Source organism: Lissotriton vulgaris, chromosome 5 (genome assembly GCF_964263255.1).
Source record: "Lissotriton vulgaris chromosome 5, aLisVul1.2, whole genome shotgun sequence".
In the NCBI taxonomy this organism is placed as follows: domain Eukaryota; kingdom Metazoa; phylum Chordata; class Amphibia; order Caudata; family Salamandridae; genus Lissotriton; species Lissotriton vulgaris.
This window is the reverse complement of record NC_141693.1, coordinates 1,959,518,890-1,959,542,564: the sequence shown is the minus strand read 5'-3', so window position 1 is coordinate 1,959,542,564 and position 23,675 is coordinate 1,959,518,890. Positions and strand designations below refer to the sequence as shown.

The following is a 23,675-nucleotide window of genomic DNA, read 5'->3' as shown; positions in this document are numbered from 1 at the left end:
CAGTGATCCTCCTGGACCTTAGTGCGGCCTTCGACACCGTCAACCACTCCATACTGGTCCACAGGCTTAAGGACCTGGGTATCTCAGGGCCTGCTTTGTCCTGGCTGGAATCCTTCTTGAGCGACCGTTCCTTCCAGGTGGCGGATGGTAATTTCACCTCCAAGTCAACATCTATTCACTGTGGGGTCCCGCAGGGCTCATCTCTAAGCCCGACCCTTTTTAATGTGTACATGTCCCCCCTTGAGAAGATCGTCGCTCCATTTGGGATCAAGCTATTAACCTACGTGGATGACACCCAGCTGTTGGTATCCCTTAGTCAGCATGACCACCCTTCCACCAATCTCTATACTTGTCTTGGTGACATAACCAAATGGATGGACAGGTCCTACCTTAAGCTCAATAGCGAAAAGACGGAGATCATGGTCCTGGGCAACCAGTCACACTTTCGCCCCGAGTCCCTGTGGCCTCCCTGTATGGGTACACCCCCTACCCCTAAATGTGAAATTAAGAGCTTAGGGATCTAGCTGGACGAGGGTCTTAACTTCTCCACCCAAGCCAGGAAAACGGCCGGAACCTGCTATGGCCTCCTACGGACCTCCAGGAAAATCCTCCCTCTACTCCCTGCACAATCTCAAAAACTATTGATTTAAGGCCTTGTGATGTCCTGTTTGGACTATACCAACAAAATGAAAATGCCAGTACTGATATACATAATTTCAAAACAACTAATGACTACCACAGATCTGAACAGACAATCAGAAAAGGGGGATGACTATTTAATAGTATTTTATTCAAAATATTTGCAACATATATGTTCACTTTTAGTTCTTTTTATACAAAAGGTTTACAAAAAAACACATGGAACAAAAGGATATATGCTTACCTTTCAAACATTCATTCAAAATTCAGGCATATCACAAGCAACCACAACAATTATACAACCCTATCTCACTCCTGCCTGCTCTAGGCAAGATCACGGAGCAGATAGTGTACTGGGAGCTGAAAGCCTTTGTGGAGGACCATAACATTCTGCATCCACAGCAATCCGGCTTTCGCCCCAGCCACTCTACCGAAACAGCCCTTATAGAACTCTCCGACTCCATCAAGTTCCTGCAGGACGAGGGGAGGAAAGCCGTCCTCATCCTGCTTGATCTCACAGCAGTGTTCGATACAATATCTCATGCCATCCTGATTGACAGGATGCGTGAGATTGGCGTGACAGACACAGCTTTGGCATTGGTAACATCCTTCCTGACTAATAGGTCCCAATATGTGTCACTGGGTCCCTATCTATCCAGCGTAACAACCATCACATCGGGAGTACCGCAGGGGTCCATATTAAGTCCATTACTGTTTAACATCTATATGGCACCCCTCCTAGCTGTTATAGAGTCTCATGGGATCCTAGTCACGTCCTACGCTGACGACACTCAACTCGTCGTCTCTATCGACAAAAACTGCAAGGATACAGAGCTGCGTTTCCAGAATTGTCTCACGGAGGTATTTCAGTGGTTGAACAAAAACCACCTGAAATGCAACAGTGGGAAAACAGAAATCATACCATTAGGTAAAGATCTGCCCTTCCGTACGAAGGATTGGTGGCCCAAAGATTTAGAGGCCCCACCTAGTGCTGTGACCTCTGCACGTAACCTAGGCGTGCAATTTGATGCAGCCCTTTCCTTCGATGATCACGTCAGGATCACGGCAGGTTGCTGTTTCGGACTTATCAAATCCTTAAAAAAATTCTTTGACTTCCTCCCCATTGCGTCTAGGAAATCGGTCGTGGTCGCATTAATACTCTCCCGACTCGACTACTGCAATGGGTTGATGGCTGGAGTGAAAAAGTCCATGCTGAAGAAGTTGCAATGTGTACAGCACGCGGCTACAAGATTAGTGTTAAAACTCCCCAGGAAATCCTCAGCCTCAGCTGCACTAAACCGTCTTCATTGGTTGCCCTTGCACAAGAGGATCCTCTTCAAACTTCTACTTACAGTCTTCAAAGCACTGAAAAACATCGGTCCTAAATACCCTGTCAACCGTTCTGTTCACTATGACCCCGTACGAAGCTTAAGATCCTCCGGCGGTAACCTTACCAAGATCCCGAGGTATAAATACAAAACTAGGGGCGGAAAAACTTTCACAGTCCTAGCAGCAAGGGCCTGGAACAACTTGCCCTTAAACCTCAGACTAGTTGAGACTGAGAGCCTTTTCAGGAAACAACTGAAGACCTGGGTCTATCAGCTATCTGATGCCTATGTGATGGCCGCTATCTAGAATTTCCATCTTCTAACTCCATCCACACATAATTTCTCAGCGCCAAGATGCTCCCTCCGGAGCGATAGGCTGCGCTCTATAAATACTCACAAATACAAATACAAATACACTTTCGAAAAGGGAGGGGATTTGGGGTAACAATGAGAAAAAATACCAAAGTCTACAAATATTTACAGAACCATTTGAAGTGACTGTTTTGTATGTACATTCTTATATTTAAAAAAACCTTCTGAATTTAAGAGTGATATTATATGGTAATGTACAATAGTGTGCTTTGGGTACAAGGAATTAGATGCCCAAGAGCTAATGTAGACTGGTAGAGTGGGGCCTACGCGTTTCGAATCCCGCTGCAATCATAGGGGATTCTCTTCAGGGCCATGAGAATTCCTGTAAAGAAAAAGAGAGGAAAAGAAGGGAGAAACAACAATGTGTTGCGCAGAATTCGGATCGTTTGTAATAGTTATAGTATACAGGCGAGAACCAACACAAGTAGCCCGCCAAGCGATACAGACAACCAGAGATTCAGACGGTATTAAGGCCATATTCGAACTAGCATTTTGGAAATAAAACCCTTCACCTAAGAAGACCTGAAATGTATAATGGGTCTCCTACTAATAGGCACTAAGCTAACTTTGGGGAAACTGCACTGTAAAAAAGGCTTGAGAATTTACTCACCTTTAACTGATGAAAGGACGAATGTCCTTGTGATAATTGTCCACGTGTTGTGTCAATGCGCTGAAGCGTTCAAAACTACCTATAATAAAAATAAATATCATTTAAACTCTTAAGTCAAACTGGCGGCCTCTCTTAACGACAGTGGGTAAGGGTGTAATGAACTTACCCCTAACTTCATGTCCTTTTGCTTAGGGGTTCCTGAATGCACCGGCTGCAGGAGTACTCAAACAGCGGTCAAAAGTGTGGAGGAATAATGGAGATGAAGCCATTGTGTGTCTGGTAACAACAGCCCAACAGTTTCGTGGATGATGGGACCGGTATTGCTAAGATACTCTTGGCGGTCTCCGGGGCAGTAAATTGCAGGGAAATTTTCAAAGAACAAGAGGTACATAACAAAAAAGAACTATAAGGAGGGGCGCAGGTGATGACTAATGTAGGGACCTGCAAGGTAAACGTAGCTTCTTACCCGCTGCGCTTGGTGCCTTGTTCCTATCAATATGTAGAACCACAGGGTGTGCTACTTCGAGTTTATAATATAAACCCGATCTACGAAATTTTCTGTAAGAATTTGAGAGAAAGCGATGAGCTTGAATGGAACAGCAAAAGTAGTGATAAACTGCAAAGTAGGCGGGGGCAGCATGAGTCTTGAGACCTCACCTGAGGGTTGCAGTGAATTGCACGACAACCGCTTTTACGGGGTATTGTGGCTGGATGTCATACGGCTTTCCAGCGAGTGAATCTCGTCACTAGCGCAAAAAGAAAAACAACTGGGGTTAAATTCGGAGCCATGGGTTATGAGAACGAATAAAAGACACTAGCAGCGGGGACCGCTTACTTCAGATCGGGATTCAACGGCTCCGTATTCAATAGGAGACTTGTACGAATAAGAAGCACGGACAGCTGTATAAACAAGACGGAAACCATAAGTTTCAGTAAGGGTGCAATACTCTAAAACAAAAGTTGAAGGCTAACAGGGGGGGCCATATAACTTACTAATTAGTCGGAGTATCCGGGCGTAACACCGGCGTCTCAATCGGCACTAGTCGCTCGAGCATGGGCAGAGAGGCGCGTGTTGCAGGAACAGTCTTTTGAAGGGACACTGTTGCCGAAGCACGCCCAAAATGGGCGGAGAAAGTTTTTTTTTAAACAAGGTAGCAAACGAGGGATACATTCTAACAAAAACATTCTTGGGAGCTCGAAAAAACAATCTAGAGGCTCGAAAAAATGCTTGATGGAGGGCGTGAGGTGCCCTACACATAGTGGCCAAATACAGACGCAGCGAAGGGGGGTCAAAAAATATGGCACTTATATAATATTCCAAAACAGGAATGGTACAGAAGCGATAAAAAATCGAGAACTACAGTATTTTCATAGTTTGAAGATTTCACTCAATTCATTTAAGCCAGACATTGCCGTATCAAATTTAATGATAAGCAATGCCTCTCTTTTGGACAACATGAGGTTCCAATCTCCGCCATGCGGATCTTTTTCAACTTTTGATATGACCGTCCACCGTAAATCACTGATTTGGTGTTGCATCCGTGTCCAGTGATTTACCAAAGATGCATTTTCGACTTTTCTTTTCAATCTTGACTTATGTTGACTGATACGCTGGCGTACTTCTTGATTCGTTTTTCCTATGTACAGACTATTACAGGGGCACTTTATACCGTAAACCACAAATTTGGATTTGCAATTGCTGAAAGCATTGTGCTTCCAAGGCACTCCATTATGTTGGAATAGTGACCCTTCCAGTGTAGAGTCGCAACATAAACAAGTCCCACATTTGTGGTGTCCTGTAATTGGAGGGAACCCCATCAGATGACGCAATGTAGGTTGCACTTTGGTTGGCATAGCAGCTCGTATGACATAGTTCGCCACACTGTTATCCTTCTTGAAGGCGAATAGTGGAAGTTGTTTTAGACTCGCATCTAGATTTTTAACCAAATGCCAATTCTGTGTGATTACACGTTTAAGTTGATTTGCATTAGGGCAAAAGGTTGTGACACACACTTGGCGTTGCAGGTTGGGTTTTTCTTTACCCTCTAAGAGTGTCTCTCTGGGAGTATACTTAGCTCTCGTCATGCAATTTTTTACCAATTTTTTAGGATATCCCCGATCACATAATTTGGATATCAAATTGTCTGCATGGTGCTGGTAATCTTCATTACCATGCAGACAATTTGATATCCAAATTATGCGATCGGGGATATCCTAAAAAATTGGTAAAAAATTGCATGAAGAGAGCTAAGTATACTCCCAGAGAGACACTCTTAGAGCGTAAAGAAAAACCCAACCTGCAACGCCAAGTGTGTGTCACAACCTTTTGCCCTAATGCAAATCAACTTAAACGTGTAATCACACAGAATTGGCATTTGGTTAAAAATCTAGATGCGAGTCTAAAACAACTTCCACTATTTGCCTTCAAGAAGGATAACAGTGTGGCGAACTATGTCATAAGAGCTGCTATGCCAACCAAAGTGCAACCTACATTGCGTCATCTGATGGGGTTCCCTCCAATTACAGGACACCACAAATGTGGGACTTGTTTATGTTGCGACTCTACACTGGAAGGGTCACTATTCCAACATAATGGAGTGTCTTGGAAGCACAATGCTTTCAGCAATTGCAAATCCAAATTTGTGGTTTACGGTATAAAGTGCCCCTGTCATAGCCTGTACATAGGAAAAACGAATCAAGAAGTACGCCAGCGTATCAGTCAACATAAGTCAAGATTGAAAAGAAAAGTCGAAAATGCACCTTTGGTAAATCACTGGACACGGATGCAACACCAAATCAGTGATTTACGGTGGACGGTCATATCAAAAGTTGAAAAAGATCCACGTGGCGGAGATTGGAACCTCATGTTGTCCAAAAGAGAGGCATTGCTTATCATTAAATTTAATACGGCAATGTCTGGCCTAAATGAATTGAGTGAAATCTTCAAACTATGAAAATACTGTAGTTCTCGATTTTTTATCGCTTCTGTACCATTCCTGTTGTGGAATATTATATAAGTGCCATATTTTTTGATCCCCCCCTTCACTGCTTGTAAGTTAACTGCATCTGTATTTGGCCACTATGTGTAGGGCACCTCACGCCCTCCATCAAGCATTTTTTTGAGCCTCTAGATTGTTTTTTCGAGCTCCCAAGAACGTTTTTGTTAGAATGTATCCCTCGTTTGCTACCTTGTTTAAAAAAAACCTTTCTCCGCCCCTTTTGGGCGTGCTTCGGCAACAGTGTCCCTTCAAAAGACTGTTCCTGCAACACACGCCTCTCTGCCCATGCGCGAGCGACTAGTGCCGATTGAGACGCCGTTGTTACGCCCGGATTCTCCGACTAATTAGTAAGTTATATGGCCCCCCCTGTTCGCCATCAACTTTTGTTTTAGAGTATTGCACCCTTACTGAAACTTATGGTTTCCGTCTTGTTTATACAGCTGTCCGTGCATCTTATTCGTACAAGTCTCCTATTGAATACGGAGCCGTTGAATCCCGATCTGAAGTAAGCGGTCCCCGCTGCTAGTGTCTTTTATTCGTTCTCATAACCCATGGCTCCGAATTTAACCCCAGTTGTTTTTCTTTTTGCACTAGTGACGAGATTCACTCGCTGGAAACCCAACCCGTATGACATCCATCCACAATACCCTGTAAAAGCGGTTGTCGTGCAATTCACTGCAACCCTCAGGTGAGGTCTCAAGACTCATGCTGCCCCCGCCTACTTTGCAGTTTATCACTATTTTTGCTGTTCCATTCAAGCTCATCGCTTTCTCTCCAATTCTTACAGAAAATTTCGGAGATCGGGTTTATATTATAAACTCGAAGTAACACACCCTTTGGTTCTACACATTGATAGGAACAAGGCACCAAGCGCAGCGGGTAAGAAGCTACGTTTACCTTGCAGGTCCCTACATTAGTCGGCACCTGCGCCCCTCCTTATAGTTCTTTTTTGTTATGTACCTCTTGTTCTTTGAAAATTTCCCTGCAATTTACTGCCCCGGAGACCGCCAAGAGTATCTTAGCAATACCGGTCCCATCATCCACGAAACTGTTGGGCTGTTGTTACCAGACACACAATGGCTTCATCTCCATTATTCCTCCACACTTTTGACCGCTGTTTGAGTACTCCTGCAGCCGGTGCATTCAGGAACCCCTAAGCAAAAGGACATGAAGTTAGGGGTAAGTTCATTACACCCTTACCCACTGTCGTTAAGAGAGGCCACCAGTTTGACTTAGGAGTTTAAATGATATTTATTTTTATTATAGGTAGTTTGGTACGCTTCAGCGCATTGACACAACACGTGGACAATTATCACAAGGACATTCGTCCTTTCATCAGTTAAAGGTGAGTAAATTCTCAAGCCTTTTTTACAGTGCAGTTTCCCCAAAGTTAGCTTAGTGCCTATTAGTAGGAGACCTATTATACATTTCAGGTCGTCTTAGGTGAAAGGTTTTATTTCCAAAATGCTAGTTCGAATATGGCCTTAATACCGTCTGAATCTCTGGTTGTCTGTATCGCTTGGCGGGCTACTTGTGTTGGTTCTCGCCTGTATACTATAACTATTACAAACGATCCGAATTCTGCGCAACTCATGATTGCTTCTCCCTTCTTTTCCTCTCTTTTTCTTTACAGGAATTCTCATTGCCCTGAAGAGAATCCCCTATGATTGCAGCGGGATTCGAAACGCGTAGGCCCCACTCTACCAGTCTACATTAGCTCTTGGGCATCTAATTCCTTGTACCCAAAGCACACGATTGTACATTACCATATAATATCACTCTTAAGTTCGGAATGTTTTTGTAAATATAAGAATGTACATACAAAACAGTCACTTCAAATGGTTCTGTAAATATTTGTAGACTTTGGTATTTTTTCTCATTGTTTCCCCAAATCCCCTCCCTTTCCCGAAAGTGTTGTATAATTGTTGTGGTTGCTTGTGATATGCCTGAATTTTGAATGAATGTTTGAAAGGTAAGCCTGTATCCTTTTGTTCCATGTGTTTTTTTGTAAACCTTTTGTATTAAAAGAGCTAAAAGTGAAGATATATGTTGCAAATATTTTGAATAAAATACTATTAAATAGTCATCCCCCTTTTCTGATTGTCTGTTCAGATCTGTGGTAGTCATTAGTTGTTTTGAAATTATGTATATCAGTACTGGCATTTTCATTTTGTTGGTTTAATATTTGGCTCAGCCTTACTGATTAGAGCCAGCCCTTCGTTGTTCTTCCTGTTTGGACTATGGCAATGCCTTGTATCTAGAGGCCCCCAACAAGGTGCTGGCAAAACTCCAGGCTGTGCAAAACACTGCCGCCCGTCTTCTCACGGGGACACACAGCCGCTGCTCAGCCAAACCAGCCCTTAAATCATTACATTGGCTGCCCATCCTAGAAAGGGTGCATTTTAAAGCTCTTTGCACCACCCATAAAATCTTGCACAGAAAGGCCCCACCCATCCTTAAGGACCTCATTGCCCCCTACAAAACTACCAGAACTTTTCGCTCTTCACACTCACACTTGGCATCAATACCTAGGATTAGGAAGGCCCGCTCCGGAGGCCGACTATTTTCATACAATGCCTCCAAGCTGTGGAACACACTGCCCCCAGACATCCGGGTTCAGCCCAACCTTCTTCCATTTCGCAAATTACTTAAGACCTGGCTGTTTCCCTAATTCACTCCTCCCTCAATCTCCTCTGATCTATCACTAGCGCTGGGACGCTCACGGGCAGCCATGCGCTCTACAAATCTGTAAAAAAAAAAAAAAAAAAAACTAACCTCAGTGGAGAATTATTCCAGATTTACACTGTAATTACACCAGAGATAAAGAAGGAAGTAGTGGATGGAGTAAGTAGTACAGGAGATAAAAAACGCGGTACAGAGTGATACTGGAGTTACATTGTAATTACACCAGAGACACAGTAAGTAGCAGTGGAGTAGTGCAGGAGATACAAAACTCGGTCCAGAGTGACACTGGAGTTACGTTGTAATAACGCCAGAGATACATTGTTCAGTGGTTAAGTCCACATACACTGCAGATGGGCTAGTTCCTGAACAACACTAGAGTTACATTGTAATTGTACATTGGATACAATGTGCAGTGGTGAAGTACATTGTAGTTACCCTGTAAAGACACTGCAGGTTCATTGTTCAGCATTTAACAACACTGGAGTTTCACTGTACGACTGTACGCACGCTGCTTATGAACTACTCAGTACTTCACCTCGGTAGAACTACATTGTACACTGTAAATATGCACTAGATACTTAATAACATAAACTGACCACACAGAAACGTCTTAATACCTGTGCTAAGTGGTAGTTTTCTGACTTTTCCTTGCAGTTGTGGATGGAAATGGGACGGCGAAGCCTGGCCTGAAGCCCATCGCCCCCATCGCGCTGGGTGTGACCGTGGGCACATTTCTGGTGTTGGCTGTCAGCATCCTGCTCTGCATCGCACGCATGAAAACAGGTAACCACACGCACCACATCTGGTGAAGCGATCTAATTTTGGAGCACATCTGTGACCATAGCTTGTCTTTCATAGTAATGTTATCACATCTTTGACCGCCTGCATTTCACCATTCACTCCGAGCTTAGCTAGTCCTCGGTGCAGTGATACTCTGTGAGAGTATCTGTGTTCACTCTTTCTCAAAGAAGAAAGTTGCAGTCAGTGTAGTGTCCCACTCCATCTTAAAGGCGCAGCAGCAGATAGTTGTGCTCTTGCAATAGAGGTGTGGGTGCAGATTTCCTTTCAACAGGTTTTAGGCATTTTGGGGCTCATTAGGATCGCGGTTTTCCCGCATCCTCCGGGCCGGCAGAAGCCACCGCCGGCCCGGAGGATGCGGGAAAACCGCTGCTGAGCCTCAAAAGACCCACCGCCATATTAGGATGGCGGTGGGTCTTGAAATCTGTCTGCAGCTTTTCCGCCGCGGTCACCTTCCGACCGCGGCGGAAAAGCTTTAACATGGCTGGCGATGTCTATCAGACTCCGCCAGCCATATTATAATGGTGTAAAATGTATGCTTTTCCGCGGCGGCTTTTCCGCTGTGGAAAAGCATACGGACCTTCATTTCGGGGGCCCGTTGCGGGCCCCCTGGGTAAAGGGGGGTGAGGGGTGTACATGGGGGGTACCTATGGTACCCCCCTGGATTTGCGTGAACAAAGCAGCAGGCACCGTGCGGTGCCTGCCGCTTTGTGCATGCAAATGCACAACTTACATTTTTAACATTGCGGCGGGTGCTGCTTCAAGCAGCACCTGCCGCAATGTTAAGGATACAGGATGTGACCACCAGGGTGGCGGTCACATCCTAATTTGGACTGAGGGACCGCCGCTGCCCCTGCGGACGGTCCCTCCTACTCTATAGTGGCGGACGGACTCAGGTCCGTCCACCATCATAATCGGCCCCTTTGTCTTTTTCCATATTTTTGAAATTTTGGAAATAATCCATGGACTTTCTATCATTGCCCAACTTGCTAGGCAGTGTGAAAGCGAGGAGAAATATCGGGAAGGACAGAGCATTGGCTGGGTTCAAGAAGGCTTAGCCACAGGCCAGCTATTATGTTTACTGTAAAAGAAAACACAACACCCGGTATAGCGCCTAGAAGTCTACCATGTTTAATGCAAAAATAGTACGCAGGCCTTCAAAATATGAACGACAGTAGATGTTTCAACAACTTAGAACTTCGCTCTCAACTATCTGGAGCAAGCAATGCTAAAATGCATACATTTCATTGCTACATTGATGCATTTTTTTCAGTGCGACTCAATGGAATCGAAACGTGATAAAAATGAAACCTACAGGTATGCACTAATGAGCTGGTGTCAGGCTCTTCTTGTCAGCAGGAATGTAAGAAGACCGCGACAAAGAGTTACAACTAATGCTAACAAGCCCAACTGTACTATTTTCTAAAATTCTCAGTTAACTGTTCCAGCTTAAGAATTAAACTACGCGTTGCAGGAGTGGTTCAGTAGAAATGTGCACAACATGGAAAAACAAAGCAAGAAGTAATGTAAAATGTGTGCAAGAGTACAATGATACTAACTGCAATAAAACGGGTTATTAGTTGAGGAGTGTAAGTACTCACCGCAATTAGTAACTAGGGGTGGGGGTAACTCGCGTAATTCCGTGCAGCATAATCATGCAGAAAAACTTAAAAATTCTGCAAGATTATGCAAAATTATGCGAGAAACGTAATTCTGCATTTAGCTCTATTTCTAAATTAAAATAAGCATTCTTGCATCCTAAATAGAAAGAGAAATAGCTCTAAATTAAGCCGAAAGGGGCATGGCCAAGATGGCAGCGATGTAGGACGTATTGCTTAGAGCGCCTACCCGCCGCCGATAGCACCAGCGGACACCGCCCCCCCCCCCCCCCACCCCCCCACGGGGTCGAAACGAGACTTAGGAACTGGCGGAGGTCTTCCAGGTGTGGGGCTTCCGGAGCGGTCCCCGTATCCGTTGTGGACACCAAGAGCAGCGATACCGCTGAAGCCACTTGTGCGGTCCCGAAGCCCTATCCATCGGCGGTTGGCTTTGCCAAGGCGGTGGTCCAGAGTCTGGATCATCAGGGCCAGCATCTCTCTGCCTGGCCATCGCGTCAGCAACCCGGAGGACACACGGGTTGCTCCACTGCAGACCCGAGACACACCAGGGGGTGTCGGGCCCGGAATTGAACCGGGGGCCCGATAAGAGAGACCGCCGGGACTGCGGCAGTGACCTGACTTTGGCGAGATGACACACGGAGTGCTCATGGACTGTGGCCTGTTGCCTGCAGGGAGGGGAGCATCAGGACGGTGAGCACAGGGGGAGTGCACGGCGTGGCCTTGAAGGCCTCAGCATCCCCGGCCTCTATTTTGTCGGGGTCCAGAGCAGAAGGAACTTCCGGGCGAGGCCACCGCGAGATCCCTGGGGCCTGGCCTGCTAGCGGAGTGGACCGGGCCTTGCTTAAGCCCAGCAGAGGGGAGGTGACTGGTGGAGCTCGCCGATCAGCCGCACCGGGGGAACGGCGCAAGGCCGTGGCTGGAGCTACCCCACTTCACAGGGACAACCAGAGGCCCCGGTCGGTGAGAGAAACATATTGGGACAAATTCGGCACCGATCACAGGGACGACCCTCCTGTTGTTGAAGGGGGGCCTGCGCCTCAGAGGCAGCGCCGGAGGCTCTCGACCAGGGTTTGCACCCGCCCGGAACTGATCCCCATGTATGTATGATGTAAGTGTGTGACCTTGGGCTCGGAGTCCGGTCACACACTTACAGAGGCCCTCCTTGCCCTGCACCCTGGGGATCCCCGGTCGCGATTTTGAGGAGGCAGAGGTGCGGCGCAGGAGGGCAGGCCGCTTCACAGGTCCCCAAGAAGGGGCTCCGCTTGGCCCTAGGAGGTTAATTTTTGGGACGACCCGGAGACACCTTGCCCGAATTAAGGACTGCATCACCCACCTGCCAAGCCGATCAAGTTAGCGGCAGTGACCCGCATGCACCATCCCCCGAATGAACTTATGGCTAGTAGACCTGCTGGATTTGGGGAGAGAGAGGCCCTTGAGGCTCCCCTAGCTCCCACCACTCCGGGTCCTGGGCCCGGGGGCGTCCGAGGGGCATGTCCACCTCGCGAACAAGAAAGGGGATACCTCTAAAAGATTTCTTTGGCCGCTCGCTGTCCAACCCTAACATGGCGACCACCAACCCTGGGAAAGAGGCGCCTAAACCCTCAGCGTCAACGGGGGATGAATCCATAACTAAGGCCTTCCTGGAGTCACTGTTTCTCACCCTCCGAGAGGACATACAATCAGTCAAAACTGAAGTCGCGGCAGAAGTCAAGGAGCTGCAGAGGGATGTGGATGCAGTAGGGGAGCGAGTAGCCACCCTGGAGGAAAAGAGTGACTCAGTGGCGACTGAGATGACGATGCTACAGCAGGAGAACATCAGGATGCAGGATGCAGGATCAGCACGTAGACATGCAATCCCACACAGAGGACTTGGAAAATCGGTCCCGCAGACATAACATCAGAATACGGGGGTGAAATCAACGGAGGATACCAAAGATTTGTTTGCTTTCTCCAACGGTCTCTTCCGACATATACTGGGCGACTCCCATGACTTCGATATCACCCTCGGCAGGGCACACAGAGTGGGGCCACCCCGGGCTCCCAGTGCCCCTCCGGCGGACATCTTGGTATGTGTGCAGGACTTCAGGATTAAGGAAACAATTTTGCAAAGGCGAGATCTCTGCACCCTATCTCCTTTCCAGGCCACTCACCGGTGCTGTACCAGTACTTAGCCATGATCACCCTACAACGCAGCTGACAGTTCCGCCCTGTGACAGAACATTTGAGACAGCAGGGGATCCAGTACTAATTGGACCACCCCTTTCACTTAATCTCCCGGTACAATGGCAAAATTCGGCAACTACGCTCATTAAAAGACACATGCTGGCTCCTGGGCCTCACCCTACCGAGTGAAGAGGAGGATGATCCTAGCACCGAGTCTGGACCCGAGGTATCCCCATCGGGATGGCAGTGACAAGGCAGGCGAAGACGCTCCCGGAAACTGCACAAATCCGAAATTGCCAAGAGTCAGCAGACGGCTCTTACAGCCGTCTCGGAGGCCTTCACGGGAGAAGGCCCTAGCGCGAAATGACACTTGAGGACTCTGGATGCTTTTTGGTAATTTTGCTTATCCCCTCTAATAGGCCCAGGCGGGCGGTGGGAGGAGTGGTACTCTTCCCCTTGGTCACGACACGGAACCCTCCCACTTTTTTAACCGGTCATCTCGAGTTGACGTACACTGTTTCAAGACTACATTGTTCGAACTGTCCCCTCATGGATGTTGTTTTGGGGCCTACTTTCGGGGGTTTGGGTTTTTTTTTTCTTTTCTTTTTGGGTTGGGTCCCCTCGTCCAACTATCCCCATTGTGTCATGCGGATCAGCTGTCCAATGGTATAGGCTGTCCTACGCTTCCGCTTACATTTCCTATTCACCTCAATGCTACACACACGCATTAGAATTCTTACTCTGAACGTACGCGGCTTGAACAACCCCATTTAAAGCAGGGCGGTCCTCCACTATACGGAGCAATCCAAAGCTGACATTTGCCTCCTACAGGAGACACATCTTATCCCCAAAGATCACCACAGGATGAAATGACGCATCTTCGCCACACAGCTATTCTCTTCCAACCTCACTAAATCAGCTGGGGTCGCCATCCTTGTCTCCTGTTCCTTCTCTGGTAAAGTGCTCCATAAGGAGGCAGAGGTTAGGGGTCACTTACGTACATATCAGTTCCAAGTCCCCAGAATTTCCTTCATAGCGGGATCCTTCTATGCCCCCAACGAAGGCCGGGACACATTTTTCCACAAGGCGCTCACTGAGGCGACAGCTACCTCGGAGAGACACCTACTGCTTGAGGAGACCTGAATATGATATTCAACAACATCCACGACCGCTCGTGCCAGCGAACAAGCCAGGTTGGCGCTCGTGCCAGCAGGGTCGGCACATCTCCGAGAGTTGGGTATTGTTGACCTATGGTGCCACTTCTACCCCAATAGCCGAGCCTACACTTTCTACTCGGGAGCACACAAAACATACGCTAGGCTCTCCTTAGTTCCGCCTCACTATAGGATCTGGCCACTGACTCTCAGATTCTGACGGCATCTCTCTCAGACTACTCCTGTTTCATTGCCTCCTTCTAATTCCCCCCTGCACGACAACCGCTGAGATACTGGCGACTTCGCGACACATTGGTACACCGGACCTCCACCGTTGATCAAATTAAGTCTGCCATCACAAATTACCTTACGCATAATAGCACCCCAGACACCTCCTTGGCAACACAATGGATGGCCCTTAAGGCAGTGCTGCAACAGGAGTTTATAGCCATATCTTCAGCAGAAAATGTAGAGCGCAGTCGCAAGCAAGCTGAGCTTACTCAGCGGGTAGCTGAACTGGAGCAGATGCACCAGCGTATTGGTGCAGCCAGGGCTTTGCGACAACTTAGCACGGAGCGGAAGCAGCTTGCAGCACTTTACCAGGACCGGGCCGAGTATGCAGCTCTCCTACTTCGACACTCCTTCTACGCAGGGGGCAATAGCTGTGGTCGCCTCTTAGCTCATAAGCGTCGCGAAACCAGGCAGCGTCAGGGAGTGCTGACTATCCGCACTACCGGGGGAACCTCACCACAGATGATGTGACAATTGCCAAAACCTTCCTGGACTTCTACGCGTAGCTGTATTCCAGCAACTCCTTAGATGCACTACATTGCAGCAACTTTTTAGAGAAGGCAGCAGTGCCAGCTCTCAGCGAAGCACAGGCTGAACACCTGGACAGAGACATTAGCACAGAGGAGGTTATCGCAGCGATTTCTCGCCTTAAGCTGGGCAAACCACCTGGGCCAGACGGTTACTCGGTGGCCTTTTATAAAACCTTCTGCACCCAAATAGCTCCTATACTGCGCGACCTCTTCAACACCTTTGCACAGGTCGGGGCTATACCGGAGAAGATGCCGGAAGCATCGCTAGTGGTTATTCTGAAACCCGGGAAGGACAAATTGCAATGCAGCGCTTATAGGCCAATATCCCTATTGAATATAGATATTAAACTATATACTAGCATTCTCGCCGCTCGCCTAGCACCGTTCATGACCCAATTAATAGAGCCCAACCAGGCCGGCTTTATCCCACAAAGGCAAATGAGTGATAATACCAAGAGGATACTCCATCTAATAGAAAAGGCATCCCGCACCCCAGGAGATTACATGTTATTGGCGATTGATGCCGAAAAGGCTTTCGATCAAGTACACTGGCCCTACCTGGAGCAGGTTTTGCTCCGGTTCGGCTTTGGCGGAAAACTGCGTACCCGAATCCTCAACTGTTATCGCTTACCAAAAGCGACGGTTCGGGTGAATGGCCAGACGTCTTCGCGCTTCCCTATTGGCAGGGGTGTCTTCTTTCACTCCTCCTATTTGCGCTCTACATGGAGACGCTTGCTCTACGAGTTAGAAACCACCCCCTTATAACAGGCATTCATTTTGGAGGGGACATTCACAACATCAGCCTATACGCAGATGACGTTCTGCTTTCCCCTTCTAGCCCGATCCCCGCGATGGAAGCCCTCTTCATAGAACTATATTACTTTGCGCAGGCTTACAGCTTTAAAGTCAATATCGAGAAATCCGTTGCCCTAGATATCTCTCTCTCTCCTGCCACGCTAGCTCATCTGCAAGAGGAGCACCCTATCCAATGGTCAACCTCTTCGATCCCTTATCAGGGTATCCAGCTAGGCCCCACCATACCGGTTACCATCTCCATTAACTATGCTAACCTCCGTACGCACATCCGCAAGGAGCTGGGGCAATGGAAACACCATCATGGTTGGGGAGAAACGCAACTACAAAATGACTATCCTTCCACAGATCCTGTATCTCTTCCAGACCCTCCCCCTCCGACCCCCTCTAGCCTGGATCAAACAGACCCAAACCGATCTAGCAAATTTCATTTTGCAAGGCCGTAAACCCCGGTTTAAGCACGCGGTCGCAGTTCTCCCACCGGAGAAAGGCGGAGTCGGGACCCCTGACCTACAACTCTACTTTTATGCTTCACAACTCTGCTTCCTGGTAGAATGGTATCGCCTTGAGTCGGAGAAACACTGGCTTTTCCAATACCAGGCGGTGGCTGCTATGCCCCTACAGGGCATTCCCTTTCTCCGTAAGTCGGATAGGCCACCCAACCTTTTTACGTCCTGCATCACGGGCACGCTCATGGAGGTTTGGGATAGAATCAGCATGGCACATGAATTGACTTCCTTTCCTCCCCCCCTAACGCCCCTCTTTAAAAATCCTGAATTTCACCCTGGTAATGACACTAAGGCCTTCGCTGCATGGCGCCCCACCGAGTGTCGGTCCCTCGGCCACCTCTTTGATTTAGAGGGGGTTATTCCATTTCTGCAACTGAAGACACATTACGGCATACCTGAGTCGAAACGCCTTCCCTACCTCCAGCTCAGGCACTGGGTGCTCCTTCCGTCTGTCAAACCAGGTGCCCAACGCCTACTCACTACCTATGAAAAATGGCTCATCACTCGCACTTCTGACAAAAAGCTTATTTCTGACCTCTACAAACAGTTATTATCGACCTCTACCCTCACATACAACGCTGGTCGCATTCGCAAAATCAGACAGTTTGCGTTCGAAAAAATGCTTTTCCAAATGTACAAATGAGATTCGATAACTTGTTATCAAATTGATTTTAGCATTTCCTATTCAGTATTTGGAAGAGGTGTGTTTAGGGTGTTACTTCCAAATACAGAATTGGTACAGTATGTATTACTGTTTTGAGACCGAATTCCGGTCGCAAAACAGTAATACTTTACCTTCAGTTTAAAACTGGTGGTAAACCATTCGTAAAGGGGAAGAGGTACCCAAGGAATGTAATGCAAATAATATTTTTTGAGAGCAGGCACCAACCATTGCCTTCTCTTAAAAAATAGAACCTCAAGGATTCATTTTGTTCTTTTTAAATGCATTCTGATTTCCTTTAAGGAAAATGGTCTGCATTTATACATTTTTTTAAAAAGATCGCTTTATCAAAAAGCAATCACAGACATGGCGGTCTGCTGACATCAGCAGGCCACCATCCCTGTGATAACTGTGATTGCTAATGGGTCGCAAACTACCTCATTAATATTCATGAGGTATGTCTATTTGCAACCCACAAGAAGTCCCTAAAGGAAACTCAATGAGTTTCATATTTTTGGAATACCGATTTCCAGATTGCGATTCGGAGCGAATCGCAATTAGAAAATAGGTATTCCTAATGTTTGTAAACTTGGCCCTTAGTACAGTGTACCAATGCATGAACGTGAAAGTCCAGGTATAGAAATACTGCTACACCTTGTAACAACTGCTTTTTGTTTTGCTGAAACCGAGAAGAAAGTCATGTACAGGAATATTATATATATGCTGCTATTCGCAATGTGGTTAAGGTCAAAGTATGCTACAAGGGACTTATTTAAGAAAATAGTCGGTCTAATTTGTGAGTTGTACACACTCAGATGTATCCACAGGATATGAGTCTTAGTACATAATCGAAATAAATTGATGGAAGGTAAAAAGAGAACACACAGAGAAAAGGAATATATTCAGAAAATGTATATTTACTAGCACAAAGTTGGGGAGATAAATACGGAAAAATGAATTCAAGCAAAAGTCATAAACAGAGATAGACAATATTTTCTCTACAGTTCACAACCAAAGACATCAACTCCTCATGAATAAAGCAGACAACCAAAATTAGTTAATAAAGGATGGTCGTGAGTTTGTGCCAATGCAACGTTTCAGGAGATGATGGAAAGTGTTGACGTTTCGGTCTAGAGGGCAGTCGTCATGTAAACCATCATCAGGACAGAATATTTTTCAATGCTGAAAGAACTCCCTGGAACTTCTGAGAGAAAGCCGTATTGGAAAGGCAGAAAACGGCAGTGGATGTGGAGCACAATGTCAACCAAAAGTGGAATATGAAGTATGGATTGATAAGGCCACATCAGTTGGCCAATTCTCGGGTAGCAATCAATTGAACAGCGTGACCCAGTCGTTTTTACAACGAAAACTCGGGTGGCGTCCTACGTTTGCTTTCAGGTTCGTCAATGTATCACGAATGTTCCAAATGTAACTGTGAAGCGCTCTGATACCTAAGGGTCAAGTCCGCGCTATATAAAACTCTATTTAAAAAAACCAAACAAAAAAAACCAAAACATGCAGGCTCACTCAGCTCTCTGGTAAATGAGTGTCCATGTTTTTCAGGTTACTAGCAGTCCCATTTAAGATTTCAGGGCCACACTGGTAATTTTTACTTTTTTTACTTTTATATAGCGCAAACTCGACCCAAAGGTATCTGAGCTCTTTACATGAGCACCAGTTGTGGTACAGACGGACACATTAATTTTGTTAGACATGGAGAGATTAAATGTAAATGTAAATGTAAGGTGTTTTGTAGCGCGCTCAATTACTACCGGAGTATCCTGGCGCGAATGACCGCTGGGGAACCCGTCCTGGCTTTCCCTGTGAGATGGTCCCATGCAGGGTATCTCCAAGGTGAAGCCAGGCATCCCCGGCGTCTGTGGGGGGCCGTTGTAGCGATGAGGCAAGCTTAATGCCCAGAGTTACCGAGTGTGATCACTGCCCAAAGTGGGCACCGAGGCGAGAATTATCAGTCCGCTGACCCTGGTCCTCGACCCTGCCGCGTCGGGAATCGAACCCTGGTCCCGGGCCGTTCTCAGCCTCCGGGTCTGCCGCCTCTAACCAGTGAGCCACACCTCGCTAAAGCGATTCGTTCAGAATCACAGGATGTTGAGCGTCCATGCCGAAACTCGAACCCGGTTTCCCAGCTTCGAGGTTGACCAAGGTAGCCGGTCAAACCCAATGTCAATCTTCAGAATATCACAAAAAAGCACTACGCTAAGAAACAAGATACTTTATGGTTAAAGTCATTTGACAACCTAAAACCCTAATATCTACTTCTACATGCTATACTTTGAGACTAGCATTGAGGAGAGTAACCTGCATCTAGCTTCTTGGGATACGACGTACTGCTTAGCTGTTTACAGCAAAAGCTGTAGTTATCGAGAGGGCCAGGAGAGAGAGTTCTCTTGAAAGAAAATACACATCAGCTGGTCTTGGTTCCTCTCCTCTTGGGATCAACTTGTGATCAGCGTTCATCACAGGACTGGAAACGGAGGCAGTACAATGGTCTAGCAGCCTCTGCCAGGATCTTGGGCAGCATCTTGTGCGATAAACTGAGGCAAAGTCCTCTCTGATATGACTGATATAATATATGTATATCAACATATTTATTTTAAAATAGTTGTTTAAAATGCAGGGATGTAGTGCACCTATTGTTGATAACATGACAAGATAATACAATACAGCTAAGCTTTTTGATAACAGTGAAAACAGGGAAAAATCATAACATCACAATGTATAGCCCTTAAACCTTCACTCTGCTACATGTAAGCACTATGTTAGTTCTAGCAATGACTAAATAATAAGCCTGAGTTTCAGAGGGGTGCGCATACCTGGACAATATGGTTTGTTGTCTGTTTGGAATAGCTTGTCCGCTATTTTGAGCAAAAAGCCAACAGTTAGGAGATGGTGTCTGTGAGAGAACACAATCCTGGCACCAGTTTGTGAAGGCTGAATAGGACACTTCGCAGAGCCTTGGAGAGACTTCCTGAAGGCTTTTTTGGTCAAGATGGAATGTGGTGCTGTGCTCATTTGGATCTGCGTCTGCTGCCTGGGTGAAGTTTCTCTCCTGACTAAGTGGTCAAGTGGTAGTCTTACCTAGGATGGAATTTGCAGTGTCAACTTAGGAATGTTTTTAAATAATCATATGCATCAGTGGACCCAATAATAAGGTAAAAATATGTCAATACAGACTACATTATTTGGGTCATGGTTGTTATATGACCTTGAAAAAAGCACCTGTCCCAGACTGATGTGGCAATGGGGGTTTTGTTGCTGTCTATATCAGAATGGCTTGACGCTTTTAACAGTTCTTGGAAAGATAAGCATAGACAACCTCTACCCCCAAGGCAGATATGTTGATGATTCTGCATAATTTGGTGAAAAATGGCAGCCTCTGTCGTCAAAGATGGCAACCTTTATTACCTAGAATTGATTCAGGGACAAAGTTAAACATGCTGCAGAGGCTAACTAAAATGTAGACGATAGCTAAAATGGAATCTGTCCTATATGTGTTTAAGTACCTACAACTAAAAGAAAGAAGTGCAAGCAAGTGATTGAAATAATAGAATTACGGAGAGAAACTGCCGTAAAATCGATGACCTTCCCTGAATAATTTCAAAGCTAAATAGATGCCTTGGGGTCTATTAGAATGTCCGGCGGATCGCCACCGCCCAACATTCTCCCCTGCCCGCATGCCATTTACCCCTGCCATATTAGTATGGCGGGGTAGACCCCGGCGGACGGATAAACCGCTCGCCGGTTTTCCACCAGGCACACAGGTAACCGGGCGGAAAAGGGGCCTGATATGGTGGCAGTGTCTGCTAGACACCGCCATCCATATTACAATGGGAGCGGGAAGCAGCCTTTCCGAGGTGGCGTTGCCGCCACGGAAAGGCATGCGGATAGCTCAGTTGAGGGCCTGTTGCGGGACCCCAGGGTATTGAGGGGGTGGGAGTGCACATGGGGGGTACCTATGGTACCCCCCAGCATTTGCATGCACAATGTGGCAGGCACCGTGCGGTGCCTTGAGGTTCTTTAATTTTGACTCCATCTTACATTTGTCACCAATTTGTGTTGCCTTTACACAGACTGCTCTATTCATGAAGTGTTTCTGCCCTTTGGACTGCAACGTGTACAAAACCCCCCTCTGTCCTGGCTTTGAAAGCGATCTCAGACACTAGCTGGCCTAACTGCATACAGACATGTTCTGCCATTACTGATTGACCTATAAGTGCTGTAATTGATTGACTTATGGGTTGGGCAGAAACACGACGTAAGGGGGACATTCTGGTTACATGATGTTTTTCTATTGGCTAATATTTTGCAGATCTTGTATGTCCATATTAGGTATTTTGTATGCTTGCAGAAGCTAGGACTGCCCCTTTCTTTTATGCTCAGTTTTGTAACCCTAAGCATATAAAAGGCCTCTGTGCTCTCTACTCTTTAGACTAGACATTCAGTTGCTACGACTTCTGTGTGACGTGGCCGCACTTATTAAGTTTAATGAAGATGTCTTTTCATATTTCAGCTTCTGTGCCAAGTTCTTTTGTATTAGTGAGACCCCTGAGAATGAAGATTTCAGTTCTTCAGCCTGCCACATTGTGCATGCAAATGCACACAGTGCAGCCACAGCATTGTGGCGGGTTGTGCTGTGTGCACCGCCTGCCACAATGTTGTGGATAGGGGATGCCACCGTCACTATGGCGGTGGCATCCTAATTGCCGGTGCGGAACCGCCGCACTACTGGCAGCCGGGCCCGGCACCGCTAGCCCGCCATCCTAATAGGCCCCGTAGTTATTGATTACTCTTGCTAATCAGTCATATTCATTATACATTTAAAGAATAAAAGCACATGTCAGAAAAGTGAAATAGCAGTTCATGACTTGGTGCATATTCAATAGTTCACTTCAAAGTGAAATAAAAAATGGGGTCTCTGCGCTGGAAGACATGACCCTTACAACATGACTTCACTTGATAAGAAAGATTTATTTAAAAAAACATTCATTATAATGTTCAACATCATATGCGAGGAATATAAACAAGAGTTTCATGCGCAATGCAAAAACAAAAAACAAAAACACCTTACCAGTCTAATTTAAAACGCTTTTGGTGAGAAAAAAACGGGTTCAGTTACTTTTGTACATAGGAATGCAGTTCAATCCCCTTTATTTTTCTGATGATGTGAAGGTGAGCTCTCCACCGAATTTGAAGGCTGAAAAGTGTTGTTTAAACTTTGGTGATGTTGTGAAAATACAGTGGAGCAAATAGAACAGGAGCTGCTTGATTAGATAACACAGCTCTTGATTCAGATGAAGCATATCCTTCTCCGATGTTGCTGGATCAGATCTTCGGACTGGGGTGAGTGTGTGACATTGATCCACATTCGGTCCATCACCTGTTTTGTTTGCATATTCCGCCCTAAGTGCACTGGGGATGCCCAGACGTGGGTCCCAGGCACTCCACACCACTGGAGTCAAGCTAGCCAGGCTGATGAGAGGTGTTACCTCGAAACCGGTCCGGTCCTCGGATGCTTGATTCCGTTCTGGGAAGGACATGGCGTTTGTAGTTCGGACTGGACTGTTCCCATGGGGCACAGGGTCAGAGCTGATTTGCATATCGCCATTGTCTAACCCAGGGTGGTGTGGAGTGCAAAAAAATGATGGATTTGGGCCCAGATCTTCGGACTGGGGTGAGTGTGTGACATTGATCCACATTCGGTCCATCACCTGTTTTGTTTGCATATTCCGCCCTAAGTGCACTGGGGATGCCCAGACGTGGGTCCCAGGCACTCCACACCACTGGAGTCAAGCTAGCCGGGCTGATGAGAGGTGTTACCTCGAAACCGGTCCGGTCCTCGGATGCTTGATTCCGTTCTGGGAAGGACATGGCGTTTGTAGTTCGGACTGGACTGTTCCCATGGGGCACAGGGTCAGAGCTGATTTGCATATCGCCATTGTCTAACCCAGGGTGGTGTGGAGTGCAAAAAAATGATGGATTTGGGCCCAGATCTTCGGACTGGGGTGAGTGTGTGACATTGATCCACATTCGGTCCATCACCTGTTTTGTTTGCATATTCCGCCCTAAGTGCACTGGGGATGCCCAGACGTGGGTCCCAGGCACTCCACACCACTGGAGTCAAGCTAGCCGGGCTGATGAGAGGTGTTACCTCGAAACCGGTCCGGTCCGCGGATGCTTGATTCCGTTCTGGGAAGGACATGGCGTTTGTAGTTCGGACTGGACTGTTCCCATGGGGCACAGGGTCAGAGCTGATTTGCATATCGCCATTGTCTAACCCAGGGTGGTGTGGAGTGCAAAAAAATGATGGATTTGGGCCCAGATCTTCGGACTGGGGTGAGTGTGTGACATTGATCCACATTCGGTCCATCACCTGTTTTGTTTGCATATTCCGCCCTAAGTGCACTGGGGATGCCCAGACGTGGGTCCCAGGCACTCCACACCACTGGAGTCAAGCTAGCCGGGCTGATGAGAGGTGTTACCTCG

At 46.8% G+C, this 23,675-nt stretch overlaps 1 protein-coding gene across 1 annotated transcript in view; it reads left to right on the top strand.

The window, feature by feature from the left end:
• The window catches only part of LOC147717872 (uncharacterized), a 203,770-nt gene that overhangs the window by 47,265 nt on the left and 132,830 nt on the right, over window positions 1-23,675 (top strand). Inside the window, exon 3 of the mRNA XM_086920579.1 lies at window positions 9,288-9,416. Coding sequence (XP_086776705.1) covers window positions 9,288-9,416 — 129 coding nt within the window. The remainder of the gene's footprint in view (window positions 1-9,287; window positions 9,417-23,675) is intronic.